The 25,397-nt window shown below is 51.1% G+C and overlaps 2 protein-coding genes across 3 annotated transcripts; both read right to left on the bottom strand.

Moving 5' to 3' along the window:
• Positions 1-3,282: 3,282 nt before the first annotated feature.
• Positions 3,283-8,597, bottom strand: AQP5 (aquaporin 5). Its single transcript, XM_090051592.1, has 4 exons — positions 8,146-8,597; positions 6,045-6,209; positions 5,312-5,395; positions 3,283-4,034 (listed from the first exon to the last, which is right to left on the bottom strand). Exons 1-4 carry the CDS (start codon positions 8,506-8,508, stop codon positions 3,849-3,851), a joined length of 798 nt encoding a protein of 265 aa, XP_089907718.1. The 5' UTR covers positions 8,509-8,597; the 3' UTR covers positions 3,283-3,848.
• Positions 8,598-17,806: 9,209 nt separating this feature from the next.
• LOC149860915 (aquaporin-2-like) lies at positions 17,807-25,143 on the bottom strand. Of its 2 annotated transcripts, none has more exons than XM_090051364.1 (4): positions 24,655-25,143; positions 21,367-21,531; positions 19,874-19,954; positions 17,807-19,135 (listed from the first exon to the last, which is right to left on the bottom strand). In XM_090051364.1, the coding sequence occupies exons 1-4, from the start codon at positions 25,015-25,017 to the stop codon at positions 18,920-18,922; spliced, it is 825 nt and encodes a 274-aa protein (XP_089907490.1). In that variant the 5' UTR covers positions 25,018-25,143; the 3' UTR covers positions 17,807-18,919. The 2 variants fall into 2 exon arrangements, with proteins under 2 accessions (XP_089907490.1, XP_089907491.1); XM_090051365.1 differs by having other exon boundaries at positions 17,807-18,105.
• Between the last annotated feature and the right edge of the window lie 254 nt (positions 25,144-25,397).

Here is a 25,397-nt window from a genome sequence, read left to right as displayed (position 1 = left end):
ACACCTTGCTGGGGTCGTTTGACCCCGGTACTCTTTCCTGCCATGGCAGGGGGTCGGACTAGATGATCTGCTCAGGTCCCTTCCGACCCTAGAAACTATGAAACTATGACCTGAACCTGTTCAGCCTCCACAAGAGAAGGCTGAGGGGGGACCTGGTGGCCGTCTATAAACTTACCGGGGGGGACCAGAGTAAAATAGGTGAAGCTCTGTTCCCTTGGGCACCACCTGGGACAACAAGGAATAATGGCCACAGATTGATTGAGAGCAGGTTCAGGCTTGATATTAGGAGGCATTACTTTACAGTGAGGGCTGCCAGGCTCTGGAACGGGCTCCCAAGGGAGGTGGTGCTCTCCCCTACCTTGGGGGTCTTCAAGAGGAGGTTGGATAGATATCTGGCTGGGGTATTATGATCCTAGCAACTTGTTCCTGCCCAGGGCAGGGGATCGGACTTGATGATCTATTCAGGTCCCTTCTGACCCTAGAAACAATGAAACCAACCCTCTAAAATACAAGGACGTTAACACTATGCTGCTTCTGTGGGGCATGCCTTTTTAGTGAGAGGTGGGTCGCATGATCTTCCTTCTTGTCCGGATGGGGAAACCGAGGCACAGAGAGGGAAGGCCACTTGCCTCCTGCCACACCATGAATCCATCTTGGAGATGGGCAAAGTCCCCAGGTGTCCTGGGCTGTCCGTTAGCCACCAGACATTGCATTTGTATGAATCGGGCGGTTTCTGCTGCTACCTGCAGAATGGCAGTGCCTGCCTGTTGGAAATTCATAGATTCAGACGCAGGCAGACCCCATCCCTGCCCCAGGTGGAAGCTGCCCGGGGAACCCCAGTGCTTCAGCGATCATCGCTGAGCCTTGATCTCTTTGCAGACTGCGTCGCAAACGGAGGACCAGGTGGGAAATTCATTTAGCAAGGAGTTCTGAAAGGCTGCATTTGCCGCTGTCTCTATTGTTGTGTATGGGTCACAAGTGTGACGTGTAAGTAGCACTCACAAGTGTAATGAAATGTGGGGAGTCTCAGCATGATTCAGGCTGGGGTGGGGGTGGGGGAGTGCAGTTAAGGCACCTCCCAGCTCTGCCACTGACTTGCTGGGTGGCCTTAAGCAAATCACATCCTGTTCCGCCCCTCGTCTGTCTTGTCTGTTCAGATTGTCAGCTCTGAGCCTACGGAGGCTGTGGTTGTGCAGTGCGTAGCATTAATGAGGCCTGCATCTCGGCTGGGCCGCTATGGATGGTAACATACCCCCTCCACCACTGGGACTGAGGCTGCCGTTGCAGGGGTGGGGAAACTGAGGCAGGGAGAGGGAGGGCAGGGGCATGCCCAAGGTCATGCAGAGGGAGTTCCTGAGTTGCATTTGGAGGACAGGCACATTTATTACACTCCCGGCTTTGTCTGCAGGAAGGCAGGGCAGCGCAGCCCATTAGGCTATAACTCAGGGATGGTAAATATGCAGCCCATGGGCCAGATGCAGCCCGCCAGGCCATTCTGTCCAGCCCGCGGAGCCCCTAAAAATGTAGAAAATGAATATTTATCTGCCCCTGGCTGCCAGTCATGCGGCCCTCAATGGCTTGCCAAAACTCAGTAAGCGGCCCTCTACCCAAAATAATTGCCCGCCCCTGCTATAACTGCACTGGAGTTTGTACAGGTCTGGGAAAAGGTGATTTTTTTTATTTTTTTTTTTTGCTCTTTAGTTCCAGGTATAAGTTTAGCAAGGCCTGCCCTAGATACCACATTGGAGGACTCTGCTAGGATAACAATACCCAGCTCTGTTGATCCCAAATCTCCACTAGGGAGTTCAGGACTGTGATAGCTAGAGGGACCCGCAGACCTGCGATGTGGCACCTGTCAGGACTGCGGATGCAGGAGGACACTAGTTCGGGAGCTATTGGGATATCAGCAGGTCAGCAGCACCATGATGCCATGGCTTTTTGGCCCAGGGGAGATCCCCTTCTTCTCAGCCTTGAAGGACTTGGTATTGTTAGAAGGTAGAGACCTGTCCCTTGCAATTGCGGGCAGGCTGACCCCTGCGAGAGTTTATAATGCCTCCCAATGGGCAGATCTCGGCTACATCATTTATGGGGAAGGGGGTTTGCTCTCTGACTTCCCTTCTAGCCAGCTCCTTCAGCCTTTTGGCTCAGGGCAAGCAAGGCTAGGGGCCATCTGAACGCCAAGGCTTCCAGGCTGGGGGATGCTGCGGCAGATTTGGGAGGATCTGAAGCCCTGGGCTGAAGAGTGTGGGAGGCAGGAGGCTTGCGGGGGTCGCGCTGCCTGGACTGGCACAACTGAGCTCTGCTCAGCTGAGAGAATTTGGAGCCGATTCGGCAGAGACAAAATTAAAAATCAATCGATAAATAAAAAGCAATGGGTATGGCTAGGGTGGGGGAGCCTATGGCTGTGTGAGCTGGGTTGTGGGGGTTATGGGTCAGGACTGGGGGGTACTGGCAGAGCTGTGTGGGTGGCGGTGGGATATCCAGGATCAGGAGTGCACAGGCAGTGCTGGACAGGACCCAGGCTCGGTGGCAGAGGTGAGCGGCAGAACTGGAAGAACAGGTGTGTGGCGGGAGGTCAGAACGAAGGTGTGTGCTGGGCTGCACCGGGAGCATGTGCGCCCAGCACAGCAGTTGTGGCACGGGGGTGGGAAGCATCGCGGGTCAGCGCCGAGCTGCGTGGGAGAACTGGTAGAGCAGATTCAGGGCTAAGCCAACCCAGCAAAACACGCGAAGGAAGCTTACCTAGTGTTGCATGTCCCTGCCTGGAACCACGGCCAAAGTATAGGCACAAAATATCACCCAGCTCTGGCTGTGACCTCTGCTCCAACGTGGAAATTATGTCATGTGCTGAACAGGCGGGACACCAGATCCAGCCCTTCCCAGGCCGAGCCTGCCACTGGGGACCCCGAAATCCAGTCCCCTCTATCATGACTTGCTCTGCTACCACAGACAAGCAATGCTGCTGGTTCTGGGGTATCCAACCAGGATCGAACTTGGAAAGCACACCCAGTTAATGCCTTTTTCCATGCCTCAGTTTCCCCCCTCTGCAAAAATGGAGGTCATTATTCATACCAGGGGGTTGCTTCATTTAGGTATCTGCAGCACTAAGCATTTTTTTCTCTCTCTTAAGGCCGCTTTGCTTGCACGGCTGCTTTGCTTGCAAGGTTAACCCTTTGTGACCCACAGACCTCAGCCACGCTGCCTCTTTTGGCTTTTTTAAATTAAATTAAATCTCTTACTTTTTCTTTTATTTACAATAAATAATGGCATATGTTACAGAGATCCAAATAGAAAGGCCAAAAAGATGTTCTCCTGCTGCAGCCAATGAACAGGAGTCACCCATACCTGCTAACGCAGGGGAAAAAGCAACTATTCCTAAGGGGAAAAAGAAAATGAGACTTTGGCTATCAGGTCCATCAGAGGAAGGCAGAAGCAGACTCCCTTCTCTGTACTCATGCAGTGTCCAGTCCCTTTCTCCCACTAGACATTGGCAGGAGCTCTGGCTGCAGGAAGGATGTGGTCTCAGGCCTGTATAATGGCTCCTTCAGTCTGGAGTGGGAGAGAAATAAAGACCTCTCGTCTACAAGGTCAAGAATATAGCTGCGTGGAACGGCAGAAGTCCTGCCAGTAGCAGACCATCCTCTGCTGGGTGTAGCCGTCTATAGTTAGGCTAGGAATATGTGCAGGACTTGCACTCGTAATCACATGGGCAGGTTATATATGCAGATTGGTGCCCCTTTCTTTCTTGGATAAAAATGGTTTTGAGGTGTGAGGCCTTGTATTTAGCCTATGGTTCTGGGATTGTTCATTGTCCTCCTTCCTCCTCCGCTTCTCTCCAGCGCTTGCACTTACGGGGAGGTGAGCTCCATGGACTTCTTCCTCTCTTCCCTCTGCTCTTCCCACTCCTCCTCGGACTCGTAGGTGCCTTTCACGATGGCTATCCGGTCAGGCATGTTCATGCAGTAGGGAACCAGAATGTAGAAATACAGCAGCGCAGCCAGGACTGCTCCAAGGATGGGTCCTACCCAGAAGACCTGGAAGCAGGAAAGGGATTTCAGAGGGGTGCCACCATCAGCTCAAGAGGAAGGAGGACCTAGCGCTAGAATACAGATATGCCAGGGGAGCACGCTCAGGCTCTTGCTGCCCCCCGGCAACCACATCAAGGCCTACCTTGAAAAACGTTTGCTTGCCTGCTTTTACCACGCCTGCCCTACTCTTGGAAATATGTTCCAGGACCTCGCCCCTCTGATGGTGAGGAAACTTTTATCCCGTTTCCTCCCTGTTGTTATTTATGGCTGGCGTGTGCCTGCATGTTCTTGCATTGACACTGTTCCCCTTCTTGTGGCATTGGCACAGGGAATGCGCCGTCCCCTTTTGCCCTTCTAGGCTAAAGAAGCAGAGCTCTCCTTAGCTCTGGTAGCAAGACTGCACCTACCTCCTCCACCTAATCCACTGCACCAGGCGCCTGGGGGTGCAAAACCCAAAGGGTTTTCTCCTATGTTTGCATAGCATCCAGCGCAACAAAGATCAGGTGTCTAGTCATTATTATTTAGATGTATATCCCGATCTATCCAGAAAGGCTCAGAGTGGCTCATAATAACTGCTGAGCAGTAGCCTTCTCTGGAACAAAGCTATAAGTTAAGGTTGGGAAAGGCTGGTACTGTGGTTGAAGGCCTGGCAGGTTCAATGAAACTTTGGTTTTCATTTTTTTTTTTTTATGAACCTGATATTTCTTAAGGGTCACCCCTGTACACACATACACATTCACATGCACACATACACACTGACACACCCAGGAGGAGGAGCAGGCCAGAGGGAACATGGAGGTACCCAAGCCCTTTCTTAGTGCCGGTCAAAACCCACTCATCCTGCCCCATGACCGGCTTCTGTTTTGTTAATCTAAACCAGGGACGGGCAATTATTTTGAGCAGAGGGCTGCTGACTGAGTTTCAGCACGCCATCAAGGGCTGCGTGACAGGCAGCCCAAGGCCGATAAATATTCATTTTCTACATTTTTTCAGGCCAGATGGAATGGCCTGGCGGGCCGCATCTGGCCTCCGGGCCGCATTTTGCCCGCCCCTGATCTAAACCTACCTTCTCTGCGAAGCCAGACCTTCCAGCTCCTGCCCCACCCTACGTCGCTTGTCTACTTCAAATACCACCTTTCCCCTGGAGAAATAAGCCCTGCATGGAGCAGAGTTGCCCTCCGAATGAAGACCCATGCTGGTGAGCCAGCAGGTCGCCCAGCCTTCCCTTCTCCCCTGCGACTACCAGCCCCGGCTGTGACGGGAGCCAGGAGGCCGGTCCTTACCCAGTGGGCGCTGCTGAACCGTCTCATGATGACAGATGGCGCAAAAGATCGCGCAGGATTCATGGAGCAGCCAGTGAAGTAGATCTGTCAGGGGCAGAAGGGACAGGGGGAATTAAGGTTCATTCTGGTCTTTCTGCCCTATGCAAAAGGAGTAACAGGTCTTTCCCCATCCCAGGACTGTCCCACCTGGCTTTCTTACACTGTTCCTACTACAGCCCCTTTCCTAGGAGTGGTGGGCAAGCCAGGCCGTGCCCCCTCCACCCCTGCCAGGCCAACCCCACTTCCACCGCACAGCTGGATGAGGGCTGGGCTGCCCCTGCCCCCCTCCACATGGCTGGATGCCTGCCTTGGGTGCCAGATCGGGACCTCCAGTTGGGTGCCAGTGGTGAGGCTGGGAGCTCCTCTTCTTCCCCCCTCTCTACAGTGCCTCCTTTTGGGAAGGGCTAGAGCTGGGGTAGCTACAAGTTTCCCAAGGCCAGCGCAGCAAAGAGTCTTGCTGGAAGAGGCTGGGATGGGAGCTGCCATCGTTCCCCTCTGCCTGTACGTGGTGTCCTGCTTATCTCCCTGCTGCTGGGAAAAACTGGCTTTAGAGTAGCTGGAAGCCCCCTCCAAGAGCCAGTCCTCCTGCCCCCCTCACTGCAGTGCTGTTTACAGGGAAAGGCAACTGGGAACGTCCCTCCTAGCCAGGTCTGGTGCCCCATACCCTCAGGAGGCCCCGTGTGCAGACACTCACCCCTATCAAGTGGCCCAAGCAGACAGAGAGGCCAATGGACAGTGCGGGAGAGCCCAGGTTGTCGGTCCGACGGTTGTCAGTAGAGGCGAAGATGCACATGGCCAGCTGGAAGGTGAGAAGGATCTCTACTACCAGTGCCTGGCCGGGAGTTATGTTGTTGTTGAGCTGCAAACAAGGAAGAATGACAGTTAATTGGCTGCTGGGCTGAGCCAGATAGAAGAGCCCTCCAAAGGCTGCTTTGCATGGGGCCATGCCTGAATCGGGAGCTCTGTCCTATGGACAAGGCACAGCTGCAGCTCCATCGGTAAAACCACCCTGAGGTCCAGCTCCCTTCCTTCTCTTGTCCCCGAGAAGAACAAACCATACCAGTAAAAGCATATTTTGCTGGTAGAACTGCATCTATTTCTGCTGGCATTGCTGGAAAGGATCTGGGATTGCACATCCTAATCCTGATGGACATGGCCCTGGAGGCGGGAACTTGCCAACTTGACATAACTCCAGGCTGGACGGAAGCCCAGAATTGTACCACCCTCAAGGAGAAGACGTGATTCATGGTCTCATTGAAAAGACGGTGCTGGGCCTTTTCCAGAAGGGGACCACTGGTTTTGGTAGCCTGAGAGTGAACAGGCCCAGGGCATGGGTGATTTCTGAAGGAATGGACTCAAGGGGGGTGAGACGTGGTGTGACAGAGAGCTGAAGTGGGCCATGTGGCTGTCACGCTGGAGAAGCAGGACAGGTCCTGCAGATTTTAATGGTGAGGATGGGTTTTATGACCAGAGAAGCAACCAGTGAGTTGCAAACAAGACGGACCCCCTGAGATTTTTTTCTGCCCCTGTAGGCCAGGTGGGGAGGAGGAGGAGGGAGGAATCTGATTCCCTCTGGAGCCTGCTTTCCACTGGGAAATGATAGGAGCTTGGCTTGTTTAGCTTAGAAAAGCGAAGGCTGAGAGAGGATAGGATTATTAGCTGTCTTCTGTCTGCCTAATTGGGAAGTCCCCTCTGTCGGCCTGCCTCTCTCTCTCTCTGGCATTTGCAAAGCCCTTTTCTCTTTGATAGCTAATGCACCCAAACTGCCAGCACCTGTCAGCTCTGCAGGGAGGATATGGGCAATCTGTGGGGAGAAAACTGCAGGGGAGCTGGAGATCCCATGGCTCTCCATCACCAGGTCAGTGCAGCTGCTGCTGTCTCTAATGAGCCAAGCGCCAGAAGGCTCCGGCCCCCGGGGCAGGGACGAAGCTCAGGTGCAGTGGGAAGAGGGTCTCTTGGGGGCTGCGGTGCCGGCGCACACATCCCAGCTTTGCTCAGGGCTGATTTTGGGTGCTGGGAGGCAACAAAATGCCTCGTACTAGTCTTGCAAGCTCCTACCTATGCTGGTCTAGTTCCTTATACTGCTCCATGGGGTGGCCTCTCCATACTGCAGGAAATGATCTCCAAGCACCTCCATGCAAGCTAAACCTACCCTATATATTAGCCAAAGGGGCTTCCAACCTCGGTCTTCTCTCCTGTACTAGACTGAAGAGGATCCCCAGCCTCTCATCATCCTTGGCTATGATGGCTCCTAATGTCCTGACCCAAAAGGTCTCCTTGCTGCCTTTGTCACGCTGGTCTGAGCAGGCTCGTAACCTCCTTCCATTCTTGTCTCGGGAGGTCCTTCAACCTTTGGCCTCTCACCTCATGTGGGCCCATGGTGGTCTACCTGAGGTCCCCTCCAGTCCTTGCCCAGTCCCTTCCCCTACCCTACTCGGCAGGAGGCTGCAGGTGACTGCAACGCATCTCTGGTGCAGGTGACTCATGCACGCCCTCAGGATAGGAGAAGCACTTATTAAAAACACAGAAAAAACCACCCTGCTAATTATGTGGCATAATCAACCTGTCGTGTCAATCCGCAGGTTGGCTATGCCGAGGCTGCCTACCTCTTGCTCCCAGCCCTCTCCCTCAGCGCAAAGGGGTGCCAGTGCCCAGGTGCTTCAGCCAGAGATCATCCACCTCCAGTCTCAGCTTGCGCTGGGGGGTTCCCATCCTCACATGAGGGTGGCAACCTGCACACGAGGCAGCCGAGGCCACCAGCACCATGAATCATCGCAAGGTAGGAGGGCACTTACCGCGTTAATAGCTAGATTTCCATGGGTATTGGCTGGGGTCACTCCGTAGAGGATGCCCGCCCCTGTGATGGCACCAACTAGTTGGGCGACCACGTAGAACAGCATCCGGAAGAAGGAGATTTGGTTGCCCACAAAGAAGGCGATAGTCACCGCTGGGTTGATGTGGGCGCCGCTGATGTGGCCAAACGCCTGCACCAGGGTGGCGATGCCCAGCCCAAAAGCCAGCGAGATCTGCAGGATGCTGGGAAGGGCTGAGGGCCATTTCAGGGCCGAGCCGAGGCCGATGAAGACGAAGATGAGCGTTGCGAGGAACTCAACGAAGACGGCGCGAGCAAAAGCCAGGGTGAGGACTTCCTTCCTCATGGTGGAAGCAGAAGTGGGATGATGGAGAGAAGGAAGGTGCAGCTTTCTTCTGGCTCTCAGGGCTCTGCTCTCTGTAGCCGGGTGCTGGACCAAACCTGTATATATACATCCACAAGAGCTGCAGGGAGCTGTCTAACCATCCTGGTGGGCGGAGCCAGGCACTGGCCAGTCCTCCCAAATTCTCATGTGCGGCTGGAAAAGTTTTGAGCTGAAAATAACTTCAGCGCCTCTTAGCGAGAGAGTGACTCAGGCATCGGTAGCGTTTTTTTCTCTTTTCTTCTTGCAAACAATGGCCCCTATTGAATGTCCCTGTGGTCGTTAGATAACAGGTTGCATAATGATACCCGGAGCCTTGCTTTGCCTTCACTTCTGTTCAACAGTTTTTGCAAGGTGCTGTAGCGTGCTTTGTTTTGCAGCGTGGATCTGTTTTCTCTGCTTTAGACTTAAGGTGACAATGTCCTTTTCTGTGGTCGCCAGGGGAAATCTGGGGTAACTTTTAAGATCGGTACAGACCTCCCTGCTTTGTGCTAATGTATCAGGGGTCAGGTGCTTATTATAGGCAGGTTGTTCGTGGAGTGCCATGGTTGCACCTGGTTAACAGCTGTGGTACCCTGGAGAGTGCAGCATATCGGGTGCTGAATTCAGGCCACCGGTATTACAGTGGGAGCTGCTGGAGCTGGGGAATCTGCATAACCCCTGGTTTAGGCTCTCAGGTCGATTCCTTGGAAATGAAGCTTCAGGCTCTTTTAGGAACGGGTTTCCCTCCATTTCTTTGTTTCAGTGCTCTTTTCAGAGCCTGGTTTTATAAGTACGTTACCTTTGCATACAAATTTTATGAGCACCGCGGTTTGGCTGCTGGACAGGGCTGGAGCTCTCGCTGCTTTTAACTTGGAGGGGTGCATTTTATCTTGCGGCTTTTAGTTCTTTCATTTTACCAGTTGCTTTGCCAGACTGGAAGCTCTGAGGTGTCTGTGTAAAGTACTTGACTCTGAATGGGTTCGTTCCTGATTTCCACGGCCTTGCGGTCCTGTTGCCCGACCCCAAATTTGCCCATACAAAGACAAAAAAATCTGGCTTTAAAAGACCATGGGATTCAGAACTGTGCGCTGTGGGGCAGCCGTGCCAGGGCTGCTCCTTCATTCCCGAGCTCTCCGGGAAGAATAACGCTCGCAGCTAAGCTTCTGATGTGCCTCCTAATTGTTAAAATCTCATGACTTTGCAAGGACTGGGCTGCCTGCCCCCCATTTCTGGCTAAATCCTAACTTGGCTAATGATATTCAGTCTCCCCCAAAACCTTCCCTGCCATTTAAACTTCCCTGGTGAAAACCTTGCATTGCCAGGACTTGCCATGCTCCACTTTCAAGGAGGCTGCATTGCAGCTTGGGTGAGCCATTCTTACCAGACAAAGCCATTAAAAATCCCTTCGGGATTAAAGATGTTATAAACTCAAAGGCATTTTAATGATCTGCCCAGTGTGCATGTCCCTCTCTACTGGGTGGAATCAGAAGTGCACATATCCAGTGCTCCATATTGCAAAAACTTGGGCGATTCTCCTTTACTGCAAGAGGAAGCGCCATCTGTCCGGAGCTGCGTGCTGCTTCTGCTGCCCAGAAGGTCCAAGTGCACGGCCTAAAATTATAAGTGACAGAGGATTTCTTCTAGTCCAGCGCATGAGACCCACATTTCTCCAGTTCACCTGATCAGGACACAATTACAAAAGGAAAATAGTGTCTGTAATCTAGAAACACCTCTCACATCTGGCCCTGCTGGCATATTTTGGTGCAAGTTTCGCAAGCTAGTTTTTCAGTATACCCTGGCCAGCTTCCAATGTGAGTTAATTGCTTTCCACTTCCCTTAATTCCTACTTGTAGTTTCAGCTGGATGCCATAAACCTGATTCCTTCCCCAGGAACTCATATGTGGTGTTGCTAGTCACGGTTGTGTTCTGCCCCAGAAGTGGCTGCAATTTCCCAGCAGGCAAATGATTGACACGTAGGCTGACCCTACTCAAGGCTCAGTGACCACCCTGCCCTGCCTTCTGCCTGGGCAGGACAGGAATAAAAGGCATTCTTACTATTAAGGACAGCCTCATAGCGTCCCTTTTGGAGGCTACTAGCAATATAATTCTAGGATTGGTGTTATCATGCTCAAACGCGACTGCTCTGTAACAATCTTCCATTGAGCCTGAATGTGAAGGTGGGGAATCGAGGTGACATGAACAAGGAAACTCCAAGGCTGCACTGGGGAGGAATGGGAGTCGTTCATCCTTCTCCCTTCACGCTCCTGCTCAGAGACAAGCAAGCTACGGAAAGCTGAATCAGAGATGCTTTCTCTGTCTGCCTGATGGGTGTGAACACTGGAAGGCTTCTCCAGCATTACACAACCAGCACTGACATCCAGGTCCCCTTCTCCCACTGAGACGTGAATCACCGATGCGAGGAGGTAATAAGTAAAGCTAACCGCACTCTTTCTTGCATAAGTAGTTGCATCACAAACAGGTCCAGGGAGCTGATACTTCCCCTCTACACAGCACTGGTCAGGCCGCAGCTGGAGTACTGCGTCCAGTTTTGGTCGCCGCACTCCAGCAGGGACGTGGATAACCTGGAGAGGGTTCAGAGGAGGGCCATCGTCTGGTTAAAGGCCAACAGGAAAAACCCTATGTGGACCGATTGGGAGACCTGAACCTCTTCAGCCTCCACAAGAGGAGGCTGAGAGGTGATCTTGTGGCTGTCTACGAACTCAACGGGGGGGTCAGCGGGAAGTGGGAGATACGATGTTTACCAGGGCGACAGTCGGGGTAACTAGAAACAATGGACACGAATTAAAAGAGAGTAAATTCAAGCTGGACATCAGGAAAAAGTTCTTTGCAGTGAGGGTCACCAAAATATGCAGTAGGCTTCCAAGGGAGGTGGTGCTGCCCCCTTCCTTGGAAATATTCAAGAGGAGATTGGACAGGCACCTGGCTGGGGTCGTCTGACCCCAGCGCTCTTTCCTGCCCAGGGCAGGGATCAGACTCTATGATCTAACAGGTCTCTCCCAACGCTAATAACTATGAAACTATAACTGAAGCTGGACACATTTAGTCAAGGACAAGGAACAGCTTTCTCAGAGCGAAGGTGATTAAGCAGGGGAACGGATTAGCGAGCACTATGATAGGTTCTCCATCACTGGCAAGATTGGATGATTTTCTTAAAGTGGTGCCCAAACTTTTTGCCTGGTGGGCCAGAGGGGTGGTGCCTGGTCCCTCTGCAGGCTGGATCCAACGGGTGGTCCCAAGCTGGCACCCCATCCAGCCACGTGGAGCGGGGCAGGGGTAGCACAGCCCTGATCTGGCGGTGGAAGTGGGTTGCCCCAGCCCAACCTGGCCTTGCAGGGGTGGAGGGTGCATGGCCTGGCTTCATGGGGAAGGGGCTGTTCCAGGGGAGCAGGAGGGTGTTTTGGACCCTATCCAGCCCCATGGGGAGAAGGGGTATGGTCCAGCCCTGATCTAGCTGTGTGGGTGGAGAGGATGTGGCCCAGCTCCAATCTTCCACATGGGTCTTGGGAATTTAGCAGTAGGGGACGGATGGCAGTAGTAGCTCCCAGGGGAAGATCAGTTATGTGGGGTTGGGAAGCCACACCGTATGGTTTTATGAACCCCCGCCTGGCTCTGAAACAGCAAAGCTGCTATGTAAATATTAAATGTTAATATTCCTTCAGTAACACTGGGTCTCCTCTCTTTATTAGTGATGTCTCTGCAAGTTGCTGGGCGCTGCGTGACCGTGCGTGCAAGTTGCTGGGCGCTGTGTGACTGTGCGTGCTTCAAGGCTGATCCAGCGTGGAAGTTCCTGTGCTCCTAATCATTCCTGAAGCATCCCGAGCCCCTTATGAAATAGCTCCATGTTATTATCCCAGTGGGACAGATGCATGGTGGGGGCATGAGGTCACACTGTGGCCAGGGGTAGAGCTGGGGTTAGAAGCCAGGACACCTGACTTCTAACCTTCACCCTGTCACCTCTTTAAGGGCATTTGCTTCATTGCATTTGCAAAATGCCCCTCAGGTATTGTCCAAGCACAGGTTAAGTACCCTGCTTTTTTTTTGCAGCTGCTAAACAATGGGAACTGGCCTTGGGAAGGAGCCACCAAGGAACAGATTTTCCCTGGGGAGCCAGTGCTTCTGCTGAAATGCCCCATCCCTGGCCCTGTCTGACCCATTGACATTTAAACTCTCCCATGATTGTTGCAGGGCCCAGCTAAGAAAAAAGCGGATCCAGGAAAAGGAGAGACATTTGGAAGGCAGGGGGGTCCCCTTCCTTCATTTCCATGTGAATGTAAGCGCAAAGTGAGTGCACAGTGGGCAGGATGCCATGTCAACCCTCCTTTGCACCAGAATCTGGCCCGGTGGCTTTGCTTCCCTGGCAGGGGAATCTCAGGTTCACACAGGCAGACAACCGCATAGTCCCTGGTCTCAGTCAGGCACCTGTTGCTCTGCCCTGGGAAGCAAAGAACAAATTAGCACAGCAGTGTTTTTGACCTATCTGGCCCCACAAGTGGCTGAGTAGCGTGGGGCTGGTTTGTGGGCCTGATCCAGTGCAGGGTAGGTCAGCAGGTGCCTTGTGGTGCACCGGCTTGGTGTGCTGCAGTCACCCTGTGCTCCGGCCTGACACCATGCACTGGATCTGGCTGGATTTGGTTGTGCCCCAGCTCCATGCGCTGGTGTGATCCGGTGCAGGGGTCTATGGGGCTCCCCATGGATCAGAAACTTGGAGGGGGCAGTGACAGCACTGGGACTTGCAGCAAATAATGTTCCCACTGCTCTTCTGCTGCCATATTTCCAGATCTCTGGGGAGTGCTGTGGGCCAAATGACTCTGCAGCAGATTTGGCCCCCGGGCCAGAGGTTAAGCACCACTGAATTAAAGCACGAGAAAGAGCTGGACTGGGGTTGCCTTGTGGGCTTCTGTCTCATTCCCTCATTTGATCCAAAATGCAGTATATGTATGGTGTTTAGTAAAATAAGCAGAGGGATTTTTTTTTTTTCATTTTTATTCTGAATTGACCTAAAATTATTTTCTTTTCCAAGGTTTTTTTGGCCTAGCCCCTGAACCAAAAAAAAAAAAAAAAAAAAATCTGTTGCTCACACAGGTTTGCACCTGGGTCCCTGGGGCCCCCAAATAGATGGACTGAGAAACTTTATGCCTTAAGGTTAGATGTGAATGATAGTGATCCTTTGAGGCTACAGGCGAGGTGCGCTGATTGCTGTGTTAGGGAAGCAATATGTGGGTTGGAGTACTACAGTGTGTGTGTGCGCGCGTGCGTGCACGCATGTGCACGCAAGGGTATGTATGTGTATGCATCTATTCCTTGCTGTACCAGAGCACGGCATAATTAAATAGTTTATTGTTCTCTCCAAGACAGTCTGTTTAACACTGAGCTTAGCAATCTCTGCACAGCGGTATTATTTTCTGCACTCTGCTCAGGTTCCCAGAAATTCCAGTTCTGTGTGAAAATCCCCGGATGCCCCTGTTGGACAGGAAATTCAGCCAGCGGGCACAAAGGCAGCATGCAAAGCTGGCCTTTGATACCGACCAGCAATGCCGTCTGCTTACGAAGGATGGGGCAAGAGAAGTGTGGAACAGATGCTGGTAGGCCCTGTGGGTTGTAAGGGCAGGGTGCTGGCTGCGGATGGAAATGACCTGGGAGCAAGGACTTGTTGTGATCCTGTCTCTGGGTAGAAAAGAAGTTCTCAGCAGCCGCTCTTATCTTCCTGCTGGATCTTGCAAAAGCAGCAGATTCCATGTTGGCACCTTGCACAACAGGCTTGCACTCACGAGGCCATGCTGGCTCTGTTGTCTGGGAGAGCAGGGCTGCTATTTAGGGATGGTAGGCTAGCACTTCAGAAGCTGGGGTGCATAGTTTCTGAAGCTAACACAGTGGGTGCATTTCTGTGCTCCAGTTTTTCCATCAGTATAGGAGGGGTAACAGTACTGCCTCTCAGGGAATTTGTGCTTGTGCTCAGGGGAGGTAGAAAATGTAAGTGGCAGGGTAGATCTGTGAAGGACTTTCACAGCATCTGATGAAGAACATTTATTGTGTGTGTATGATATATATAATATCCATCCATCCATACATCCATCCATATGTGTGTGTGTATTTATATGTGTGTGTGTGTATTTATGTGTGCGTATATGTATATATATGCGTGTGTGTATATTTGTGTGTGTATATGTGTGTGTGTATTTATGTGTGTGTATAAGTATGTATGTGTGTGTATATATATGCATGTGTGTACGTGTGTATGTGTCATATGTATGTATATATGCATGTATGTGTGTGTATATAGATGTATGTGCATATATGCACGTGCACACACATATATAGACATATATAGATATACATACACACACACACACATACACACATATATATAATATATAGACACACATGTGCATGTGTGCACATATATGCACATACACTTTGGTTAACTTGTAAGGTACAAATCCACCCTGCTTTCTCCTCGACTAGAGAGTGACTAACTACATCTCTGCTCAGATCCTGTAGGCCTGGATCCTTAAAGCATTTAGGCACAAGAGATGCTCTTGAATTGTGGAGTATAATGTTTTTCTGGTTTTCAGGTCGTACATTAGCAGCCCTTTTGTTTTTACTATAAAAGTAAGAGTCAACAGGGTATCCCAGCTAGGAGCAAAAAGCCTATAGAATTTATTGGGGCACGTGTTTTGATAGGTCACCAGCAAATACCTGCTTTGAAGAGTAAGGGTGAGTGGAAAGTTGGAGACTGAGCATTTCTTTGCTTTAACATGCAACACTTTTGTTTTTGTAGCACAGTTTTAGCTTGTCTGTTGTGATCTCCTCGTGGCCATGACCCACTGGTTGAGAAACACTGGTCTTACACTGACGTCTCTGGCGGTGAAGGGCTAGTAGTCCGAGAATGCTTGTTAAACTGAATTACCTCTCTGTTAACACAACTGTTTACAGAGGCATTGCAACCGCAGATAGCTTGTGCACACAGACCGATTTCCCAGTATCCTTTCCAAATTCATCTGGCCTGCAACCTGAGTTCTTCTGTCTGCAACCTACACAAGGGATTTTACTGTCTTTTCTCAGTTGCACACATACTGATTTGGAAATGCATATTGCCAGTCCAGGTATTCAGACATCACAGGTCATGTCTCCCATAAAACCATGTGACTGACTAAAAAAATAACAGTGCTTGCATTTTTTTTATTGGCCTTTTTATGTCCTGGCTGCTATAGTTCATGTTTGCAAGCATTTTCTTCAACCTTAGAGGCTAGAAAAATCCTTTTATTGGTTTTAAACGAGAGCAGAGATTCTCCCCTAGTAATGGAAATAAGCTGGGCTGTTAGGAAAAGCCCCAAATAGTGTGAAAAATGACAGTAGTGCAGACATCCACTACCATGCTGTGACAAGCATGGCATTCCAACATCAGAAGGCCTTGATGACATTTTTATTGTTGTTGTTGTTAATAATAGTATTAATAATCATACTTTTACATTTTGTGTCTCAGGCCAAATCCGTTTCAAATTCTCAGTCGTTCAAGTCTGCGTGGCGCTACCACCGGCAAGTCTCCTTCCTCCCAGACTCATCTGTCTGAGGCTTCAGATACTGCCAAAGCCATGGCAGCTTCCTTCATGCAAACACCAAGCCTGGAGGTCTTGGAGTTCAGATGACCGCTAGTCTCGCTTGCCGTGAGCCAAAAGGCTGAAGGAGCAAGTTAGAGGGAGGCTTTAGTAGACTCTGGCAGGGGCCAGCCTGCCCGCAGTGCAAGGGACAGGCCTTCACCCTCTAACAGCACCAAGTCCTTCAAGGCTGAGAAGATGGGAACCCCCCTGGCAGGTCAATAAACCCACCTGGGCCAAAACCATCATCACGACTGAGTAACAGCAACTTGTCTGTAGGCTAGAAAGAAGCAAAAGAGTGGCTGTGTGCCTGGGGGGTGAGACAGCTTCTGCAGACTGTGCTATTTGGAGAAGGAGACCTGACCGGCACCATGGCCATGACAGGCATATTAGGGTCCCACCTGAGGTTGCCCTGGGCTCAAACCCGTGATCGGTGGGTAACAGCCAAAGTGATCTGGACAGGAGTTCAGGAAGAGGAATAGCCGGCGCTGTGAAATCTCCTGCGATACTGAAGACGTGCAGTATTCTGGTACTGATTGCTGCTGAAGGGTAACGGGGTGGGTTCATGATAACGGCCTGGAGCCATCTCCGAGAGGCTGGGAGTGGCCATTTCTCAAATGATAACCAACTTGCATTTGTGTGGCAACAGAATGGATCTCAAACTGCTTTACAAAGTGCCTCTTCAGCCTTTGATTACCCCCACAAGCAATGGGCTGGAGGCTTTGGGCTGCAGGGCCCAGTGGAAAAAACCCACAGATGCAAGGGAGAGGGAGAGCAAAGGCTTTTGAACAGCAGTTTCTATTTCCTTTCTGATTTGGTGCTCACACCTGATACAGAGGTGCTTGACAAAGGCTGAATGAATGAATAATGCATGGTGCAGACAGATAGATATAGGCACCATCTGTAGAAGGTGTTACAGATGGTTATGAGCCAGGCTGATGCACCATCAATCTATTGACCTGCCGGGTCGTAATTTATCTGAACAAAAAGGCAGACCGTTTTGTCTTGGTCCTAAGGTTTTCCCAGGACCATGTGACATCTGGGACACTGGGTTAGGTCTCTGATCTGAATTGCAGTGGTATAAAGTTGGAATGACTCACTGGGTCATAGTCTCAAGCAGTGCAAATTATCAGTGGAGCTGTCAGCAGGTCAGGCTTGCACTTCAGATGCTCCCTAGTTTGGGGCCAAGAGGCCAAAGGAGCAAGCCAGAGAGCAATTCCCCATTGCCATAAATTGTATAGCCGAGATCCTCCCATTGGGAGGCCTTAGTAAACTCTGGCAGGGGTCAGCCTGCCCGCAGTGCAAGGGACAGGTCTTCACCCTCTAACAGCACCAAGTTATTCAAAGCCAAGAAGGGGCTCTCCCCTGCTAGGTCAGTAAAACCACTTGAGCCAAAAATCACTTCATGGTACCTCCCCTGCCAAGTAACTGTCCTGAACAAACTAGATCTCTTAGGTGGTATTACTGGTAGGCAGGCTATTTTGTTCCTCCCCAGAAGTGGCTGTTTTTCAGGAGCATTTGAATGATCCCTGTGATCCTCCTTCTATTAGTTCTAATTGCAGAGTAAATTGCTGTTCAGTGTGACTAAGAATAGCAGGTGTCACACCTGTAAGCAGTCAGCAAAGCAATTTTGGATGAAAAATGCTCTGTAAATCAATCTGTCATTTATTTTTATTTGATTTATGCAGGTCGATTTAAAACACGTACAAATAGCATTGAGGTGCTTTACTTGCAAAGTAATGCAACGCATCTTCAGACTTAAAACTCCATATTCCATCACCCTGTTTAGTTTCATTTTCGCTTAATATGCCACGACAGATAATAAATAAGTCTAAATCAGAAGAGATTTAGTACCGGAAGGAAAAATAGAACGAGGAATAGTAATTGTTTACCCCGTCTTGTTTCTGGGATAAATTCTGTGAAAGTTTCTTTGGGTTTTCTGAAGACCTTGGATTACATTTTTCTGTAGGGAAGTAACAAAGAAGAACAAGGAATTAAAAAGAGAGAGAATCAGGGATTTAAAGGCTATTTTTTCTATTAGTTCAAATTGTCTTGAAATCAGTGACGTCTGCAGTTCAACCTACAGAAAGGCAAGAGTTTGGGAATCGGTGCATTTTAAGTCCGGACACCGAACGGTTCACACTGTCTTTGCTTCAGCTGCCACAGAAGTGCAGAGAGCCTGTGATGGAAGACATGCTGGTTACACCGAGCAAGGGGCAGGTGGTAGGTTGGGAGCAATGAAGCATGGCTACCTCCCCACCTCGTCAAGCGGCAATAATAAAGTCTTGCGTGACGTCTTTGCAGGTTCAAAACTTGCAATGAGCATTCATGCAGCGCGCTGAGCTAGGAGGTGGTGTCCTCACTGAACGGAAGGGAAACTGAGGCGCAAAGAAGGTAAGTCACTTGCTACACAGTGTAGGGATGGCAGAGCTGGGAAAGTGACCCGGGCGTTTTTTGTCCTGTTGCTAAGCACGAAGCCACTAGAGTTTCCTGGGAGGAGCTGGTGTCTGTTTTGGGCACGGATGACTTGTTCCTGGCCCTTCATCCCCACATTGAAAGCTGGGTGGGCAAGTTTAGTTCCCCGGGCTAGAGGGTCAGCTTGCAAGGGGAGCAAGCCTAGGGTGGCTCACTGGGCATCTCCCCCGGAGATGCGGGCAGATGGCAGCCCCTGTACTCCTAGGGGATACTTGCCACTTGTCTGAATGCACTATTGTCTCTGAGGCGTGTGTCGGAGGGTACCGCTAGCTCTGGTAGAGCAGGGAGCCACGTGGGCATGGCTAGACCTTCTCTGTCATGCCTCTGGGCATGCTTTGAGGGGAGTGGAGCTCCACAGATTGTCTCCTGCGGGCTTCGCGCTCCTCCCAGTCCTCCTCGGGCTCGAAGCCTTTGAAGATGGCGAGTCTCTCGGACAGCGTCTTGGTGTGTGGGAAGAGAAGGTAGTTGTAGATTAGGGAGGCAGCCACTGCCCCGACCAGTGGGCCCAGCCAGAAGACCTGAAGTCATGCAGAGAGGAATAAAAATGCAGCTGCTGATTGAAGGGAGCCTGGAATAGGCATGAAACCTGCCTGCAGCTGAGTCTGATTTGCTATCTGCCTTCCTGGGGGTTTATTCCTCATTTGTGGCTTATGGCTCGAAGTTCAGCTGTGGGACAGGGCTGGGAGATCAGATTCTTGCTGTTCTATTCTTAGCCCAGGTCCTAGAGGTTATGTTAAAGGTGGGGGTGGATGTTTGACTCCAGGGCTCAGGAAGGGCATGGTGTTGAGTGGTTAGAGTAAGGCCTCAGAGTAGGGCGGGGGTTACAATCGAGCTCAGCTCTTTTGGTTCATTGCCTGCAAACGTCTGGTTGTGCCCCCAAACCCACCCAAAAGACCCGGTGCAAGACTGAACTGAGCCCAACTCAACCGGGAATCAGGAGGGGTTTGTCTGGCATTAACTCCAGCTAGACTCTGCAGAGGTTTGGCACCTCTTGCCAAAAGGGGCAAACCATACGCCCCTTTTCCTGTTGCAACACTGCCTGCTTGGATAGGCAGTTAGGGCCCCAGTTGCCCCACCAAGGGCTGCTGAGCTCTGCATCTTTATTGGCAACCCGAGCCTGGTATAATAGGAGGACCTCCCTTAGCTGCTGTAGTTTTGCAACCGGGCTAGCTCTTGGGGTCCTAGAAGTGTTATCACTGGGGAGCCTCAGGGAACGTTTCTGGCACGGCCAAGAGGTGTGGAAACTGGATCCTTACCCAGTGGTCAGTGAAGTCTCCCACTATCACAGCGGGGGCAAAAGACCGGGCCGGATTCATGGAGCAGCCTGTGTAGTTGATCTAGGAAGAAACAGAGTTGTTTGTTAACGTGATTCCCTTTTGGCATTGAGAAGGGTTGGAAATGTCCCAGGGTAGCTATGCACGTGTTGCGGGGGGCAGTGCTTTAATTAGCGCGGCTCTCAGAGGCGCAGTGCTATGTGTATGCAGCGCCCTGCGCTTCGCATTGGCGGTGGGGGCACTTTAACTAAAGTTCGTTCGACAAGCTTTAGTTAAGGCCTTTTGAAACGCGGGGGTGCTGCTACGTGTGATGCGGAGGGGGCTGGAGCGTGCTAATGAGCATGTTCCAGCAGGCTCGATTAATCTGGTGACCCTTACAGAGAAAGGGTGCTGATTAATCAAGTCTGCTCCAACACCTGCTAATTAGCGTGCATTGCAGCAGAAGTCCATCGGGTGTATAGGTGTGTGCGATCGGCATGATGCACTTGTGGAGTGGAGTGATTCACCCTCCATCTTGCTTGCATTATTTTAGCAAGCGAGTGCCCGGTGGTTTCTATCCCTATCGGTAGTCCTGCGTGTCCTGAAGCCTTCATTCATGCATCTTGCATCACAGAGGAAGACCCCCGCAGCTGGAAAAGATGTGACTGGCTTCTGCTGGGAGAGGCTTTATTTGTGGGGGGGGGGAGGGAGCGTTGCAGGCCAGTGTTTGCTCAGGGACTGATTAATGAATCTGCGAGAGCAGGAGTGTGGCCCTGCATTCGAACAGCGTGCAAAAGCTCTCAAGGGTGCAAAATACGTCCGCACAAATCTGTTGCTGTTGCATGCGATGAATGGGGGGTGTTCAGAGCTAGGAGGTGCCGCTTTACCCCGTCGCGGCGTCTCCAGCTGGAAGAGTGGCAGTGCCGAGGGCCCATAAGTTCCAGCAAAATGCACAGCCTAAGCGCTAAACACAAAGGGCCGATTCCTTTGCAGATTTTTCTTTACCCACCTTTGCTTCAGCTCCTTGCCCTAAGGAATCCACCTCCCGTGGGGAATCACTGATCTTTGCAAAGTCCTTTGAGACCCTTAAAAGCTGCAGAGCAACAGTATAGTGTCCCCTGACCCTGCCTAGGAGAGCTGTCTGTCTTCAGTATGTAGATGGCCCCCTTTGTCCGGATGGTAGCAGGGTGATTTAAACCATGAACACTGGGGCAGTGCAACCCCCTCCCCACTGCATGCTACACGTGGAGCACAAAGATGCTACGGATCAAAGTTTTGAAGGTATTTAGCCGCCTGATTCTCATTGGCTTTACGGTTGTACAAGAAGGCTGCCAGAGCCAGGCGCCCAACTGAGGCCTCATTAACGCGAGGTCTCTTCACTGGCCTATTCTCTTTCTAGAGATGCCAGTCTAGTTAAAGAGCAGCAGGTCTTGGATACAGTTGCCTAACAGATCTACAATACAAGAGTTTTTACACCACGCGGTTGTGACACATACTCCCAGGAGATGTCCCAGGGCGACAGAGAGGCCAATGGATAGGGCTGGAGACCCCACGTTATCACTTCTGCGGTCATCCGTGGATGCAAAGATGCACAGGACCAGCTGGAAGGTGAGGAAGAGCTCCATGGTGACTGCCTGTCCTGTGGTGGTCTCGTTGTACAGCTGAAACAAGAGCAAGGTAGCATCTCAGGAACAGGTGAGGCCCCAGGCATCTCCTGGCTGACCCCAACCAGGTCCTTCAGGCCACATCCTTCCTGAAGGTTTGAATCATCGTCTAAAGCAGATCTGGGCAAATAATGGATGTGGCTGAAGTCAGAAACAAATTGGGAAAGCTCTCTTTAGCAGGATGGATGGGGACAGATGAAACATGCACTGCTGTATCGCACCCCTGATTCTTCCAGAGGTCATTCTCCAGCAGAGTGGACAGAGTTAACCCCGTTTAAGTGTTTGTGTCATCCTTGTACTACTGTTTTACACCAGTGTAATTCTGTTTACAGCAGCATCAACAATTCATTTATCTGCATCCTTTGTGTTTGAGAAGAAAAGAAATCAGGTCTTTGGAAATCCCACTTTTATTTTGTTGTCGTGGAAAAAAAATCACCGATTCACTCTTTCAAAAACCCGGACACATGCGTTGTACCATGAGTGGAGGCTTTCCTGCAATTGCTTCCCTGTTTAAACTGAATCTGACCTTGCTTTGAGATAGCATCCCTGTTGCAGAGTTTGATTTTTTTTCTCTTTTAATCCCATAGAACCAGCAGCACTGCTGGATACGGCTGGTTAGGTCAGTAATTTGTGGTGCCAGTGGTGCTTTGAGGCATGCTCGAAATATTATCTGGGTGCTGCTTTCCCTGCTGGAGCCTGAGATGTACCTTTCTGAATACTGAGGGTATATGCAGATGTTCTTGCCACCACTTCACCTCTTTATCTGCCATGAAAGCCAATCTCAGCCATGCTTGTGGAGATCCCAAGGCTTTCAGAGTTTCATAGCTGCTAGGGGCTGGAAGGGACCTGACAGATCATCGGGTCCTTTAGTGCAGTAATTCTGGATTAATACCAATGGAAATGAGTCTGGGTCTATAATGGACTTTTTCCCACCTGTTAGTCAGGAGGCATAATGCCCCCAAAATAATTATATTGGTAACTCCCTTACTGAGAATGCAGGTTTATTGGTGAAAAGATTCAGCAAAGATTGGGAAGAGCTGGCTTCCCAGAGCTCACCGTTGTGTCTGCTGTACAAACCTTAGCCGTGAGCATCCTGATCTGGCTGACTTCTAAAGACACAGCCCAGTGAGCACCGATGTGGGACTCACAAGCAATTAAAAGGGGATGTTAGCTCTATTCCTGTGAATTAAACAGTTTAGGGATGCTAAAAGCTTTCAAGCATTAGTGACCTGGATTCAATTCAACTAGCTAGATCTCTGCAAAGATACAGGGTCTGCTTCTACTTGCCCTGAACCTTGTGCAATCATTGCCAATTCTGTGAAAGAGTATAAAAGTTTCACTGACTCAGACGGCGGAGCCGACTAATGCAAACTAAACCGAGCGGGCCAAGCGTCTTCAACTGCGGCCCCTTTACACCACTCTAGCAACCTAAAGGGGACATAAAGTGGTTGCAAAGGTAGTTGCCTCTCACTTTAAAGTCCCTTTGCTGTCAGAGGGAGGGTTATAGGGGGTGCTGAATATAAAAGGGGGATCTGGCTTCATGGCATCTGGCCTGGGACATCTTTGTATCTGTGTAAAAGGTTCCACAAGGGAGATGGCAAAAGAGATTTTTTTAAAAATTGAATTTGTATCTGAGGCCAAATCAGCCAAAACTAATTCCAGATCCAAGAGTCCAGAACCATAAGTGTCCCTACTACTGGCAAACATCCTCCACCCGCACCTGGGGCTTCAGATGCTTCCAAAACCTTTGGCAGGCATCCTACTTGCTGGCCCAAGCTTGGGGTTCAGATGCCCCAAGTTTTGCTTGCCCTTAGCCGTAAGGCTCTTGGAGCAAGCAAGGGAGGAGATGGCAAAAGAGATCAGGCTGGAAGTTAGAGCCATGTTCCCAAGCGTTGAACAACCTGGAGTCAAGGGACTCGAGGGGGCAGGGGAGGGAGGCTGCCATGTTCGTGGTAGTTCAGCGGGACATCCTCATCCTAACTCCTTGGGTTCCCTGATTTTCATGCCTGTAAGTCAAAGCTTTCAGGACCGCCTCCCTATTTACTCCTGTGGTTTTGTTGTTGCACCATGTCTGAACCCAGAGTCCAGTCTTAGTAATGTGAGGGAAGCTAACCGACGGCATCGCCAGGGCAGACATGGCCATTGGGTACTGTGAGAAACTAGAACAGGACAAAGTAAGTGGGGATTATCTGATGAGAAGCACTGATTGCATTAAAAACAAAACCAAAAAAAACCTGCCCTGCTAGCCCTGGTGCCAAGGAGCCTGGCATGGCACCAGCAGCCTGAAAACACTGGCAGGACATCACATGGCGGGGAGGCATGTTTCCCCACCCAAGCTGCACCCGCAGAGATGCCCGAGGCTGGAGGAAGGGCGCCCGCACAAGTCAGGATGTTCCCAGGGTTAAATTAAGCCGGCCGTTCTAGGAACTGCCACGTGTGCTGCTAGCAATCGGAAAGTGGCATTTTATAGCTGACACCTCCCTGGGCCTTGGTTGGTGGCAGTGTCCTAGTGATCAGAGCAAGGGGGAACTGGGAGCCAGGGCTTATGGGGGTCTGTTGCCATGCCTGAAAGCAAATGGAGCCAGATCCTATGCCAGCTATTAGCTGCCTCGGTGTGATCCTATTCCACCCTGCTCGAGCCGCTGAAAAACAGGGCTTGTGAAACATGGGTGGATCCTCCCGTTCCTCGCTGCTGCTTGTGATGTAACATGACGGTGCATTACAAAACGAGGCGCTTTGAAGTTCTTGTAGGGATATGAGCCGGGTACAATATAGGACTGCATTCAGGTGCCTAATTGCTGGGGTAAGATTTGGCCCATGGTGTATGAACGGAGCACAGGACTGATTTCTAATCCTAGCACTGGGGAAAGTATGGCTGAGCAAGGAGATTTTCAAGCAGGGACCCCCGGGTTTTGTTCCCATTACTAGATGGGAGTGGGGTCTTGCAGCTTGAGCGCAGGGCAGGGTGGCTCTAATCCCCACCGCCAGGACTCCTGTTTTCTGCTGGCAGCGATATATGTCCTCCCTTTGCCTCTCCCATCTTCCCTAAGCCCCCAACCCTGACCACCCCCCCTTCCTGTACCCCTGAAAGGTCCCACGCTGGCATGGCACAGTCCTTACCTTGTTGATGGCCAAGTTTCCCCGGATGTCTGGAGGGGTGATCTCGTGCAAGATAGCTGCCCCAGCAATCCCTCCCAGGATCTGGGCCACCACATAGAAGACAGCCCTGAGGAAGGAGATGTGAGAGCCGATGAGGCAAGCAACCGTCACGGCCGGGTTGATGTGGGCCCCGCTGACGTGCCCCAGGGCCTGGACCAGCGTGGCGATAGCCAAGCCGAAAGCCAGCGAGATTTGCAGGACGGTTGGGAGAGACAAGGGCCAGCTGAGGGCAGAGCCCAGGCCGAAGAATATGAAGAGTAGGGTGGCCATGAACTCGGCAAAGACGGCGCGGGTGAAGGCTACAGAGCGGAGTTCCCACATCATGTGGCGACCGGTGCCGGGGCTCAGGAGACCTACTCTACCAGCAGCGATCCCTGCTCCTGGGGCTGCTCCCTGCAAGGATGCTTGGGTGCCAGATAGATGTATATATATGCTGAAAATCCAGGGATCTCCTGCTGATAGAGGTGGGGCCCAGAGCTTAGGAAACCTGATGCTTTATCGTCCTTGTTCCAGCTGACAAGGCTTCAGACCCTGCCCCCTCTATTAAGTGGGGAATGTGGCATGTGCCAGCCTCGGGAGCCGATACATTAACTTGGAGATGTCCGATAAAGCGCTGGTCTGAGCTGCAACTTCCTCTTTCCTCAATGCCATTTAAAATGGCCTCTAATCTTCTGTAATTTTTGGTTCTCCTCTCCATCCCACCA

Source organism: Crocodylus siamensis, chromosome 6, assembly GCF_052110815.1.
Source record: "Crocodylus siamensis isolate JL-2025a chromosome 6, ASM5211081v1, whole genome shotgun sequence".
NCBI lineage: Eukaryota > Metazoa > Chordata > Crocodylia > Crocodylidae > Crocodylus > Crocodylus siamensis.
This window is presented reverse-complemented; position numbering and strand designations above follow the sequence as displayed.

Excerpts from the sequence above, each read along its gene's own strand:
- AQP5 (XM_090051592.1), bottom strand. The coding sequence starts at position 8,508 with ATGAGGAAGGAAGTCCTCACCCTGGCTTTTGCTCGCGCCGTCTTCGTT. Across the intron at positions 6,210-8,145 it reads GAAATCTAGCTATTAACGCG|CTCAACAACAACATAACTCC; the intron begins GTAAGTGCCCTC and ends CCTTGTTTGCAG. Across the intron at positions 5,396-6,044 it reads GCTTGGGCCACTTGATAGGG|ATCTACTTCACTGGCTGCTC; the intron begins GTGAGTGTCTGC and ends TGCCCCTGACAG.
- LOC149860915 (XM_090051364.1), bottom strand. The coding sequence starts at position 25,017 with ATGATGTGGGAACTCCGCTCTGTAGCCTTCACCCGCGCCGTCTTTGCC. Across the intron at positions 19,955-21,366 it reads CCCTGGGACATCTCCTGGGA|ATCAACTACACAGGCTGCTC; the intron begins GTATGTGTCACA and ends GTTTCTTCCTAG. Across the intron at positions 19,136-19,873 it reads GAGACTTCACTGACCACTGG|GTCTTCTGGCTGGGCCCACT; the intron begins GTAAGGATCCAG and ends GCATGACTTCAG.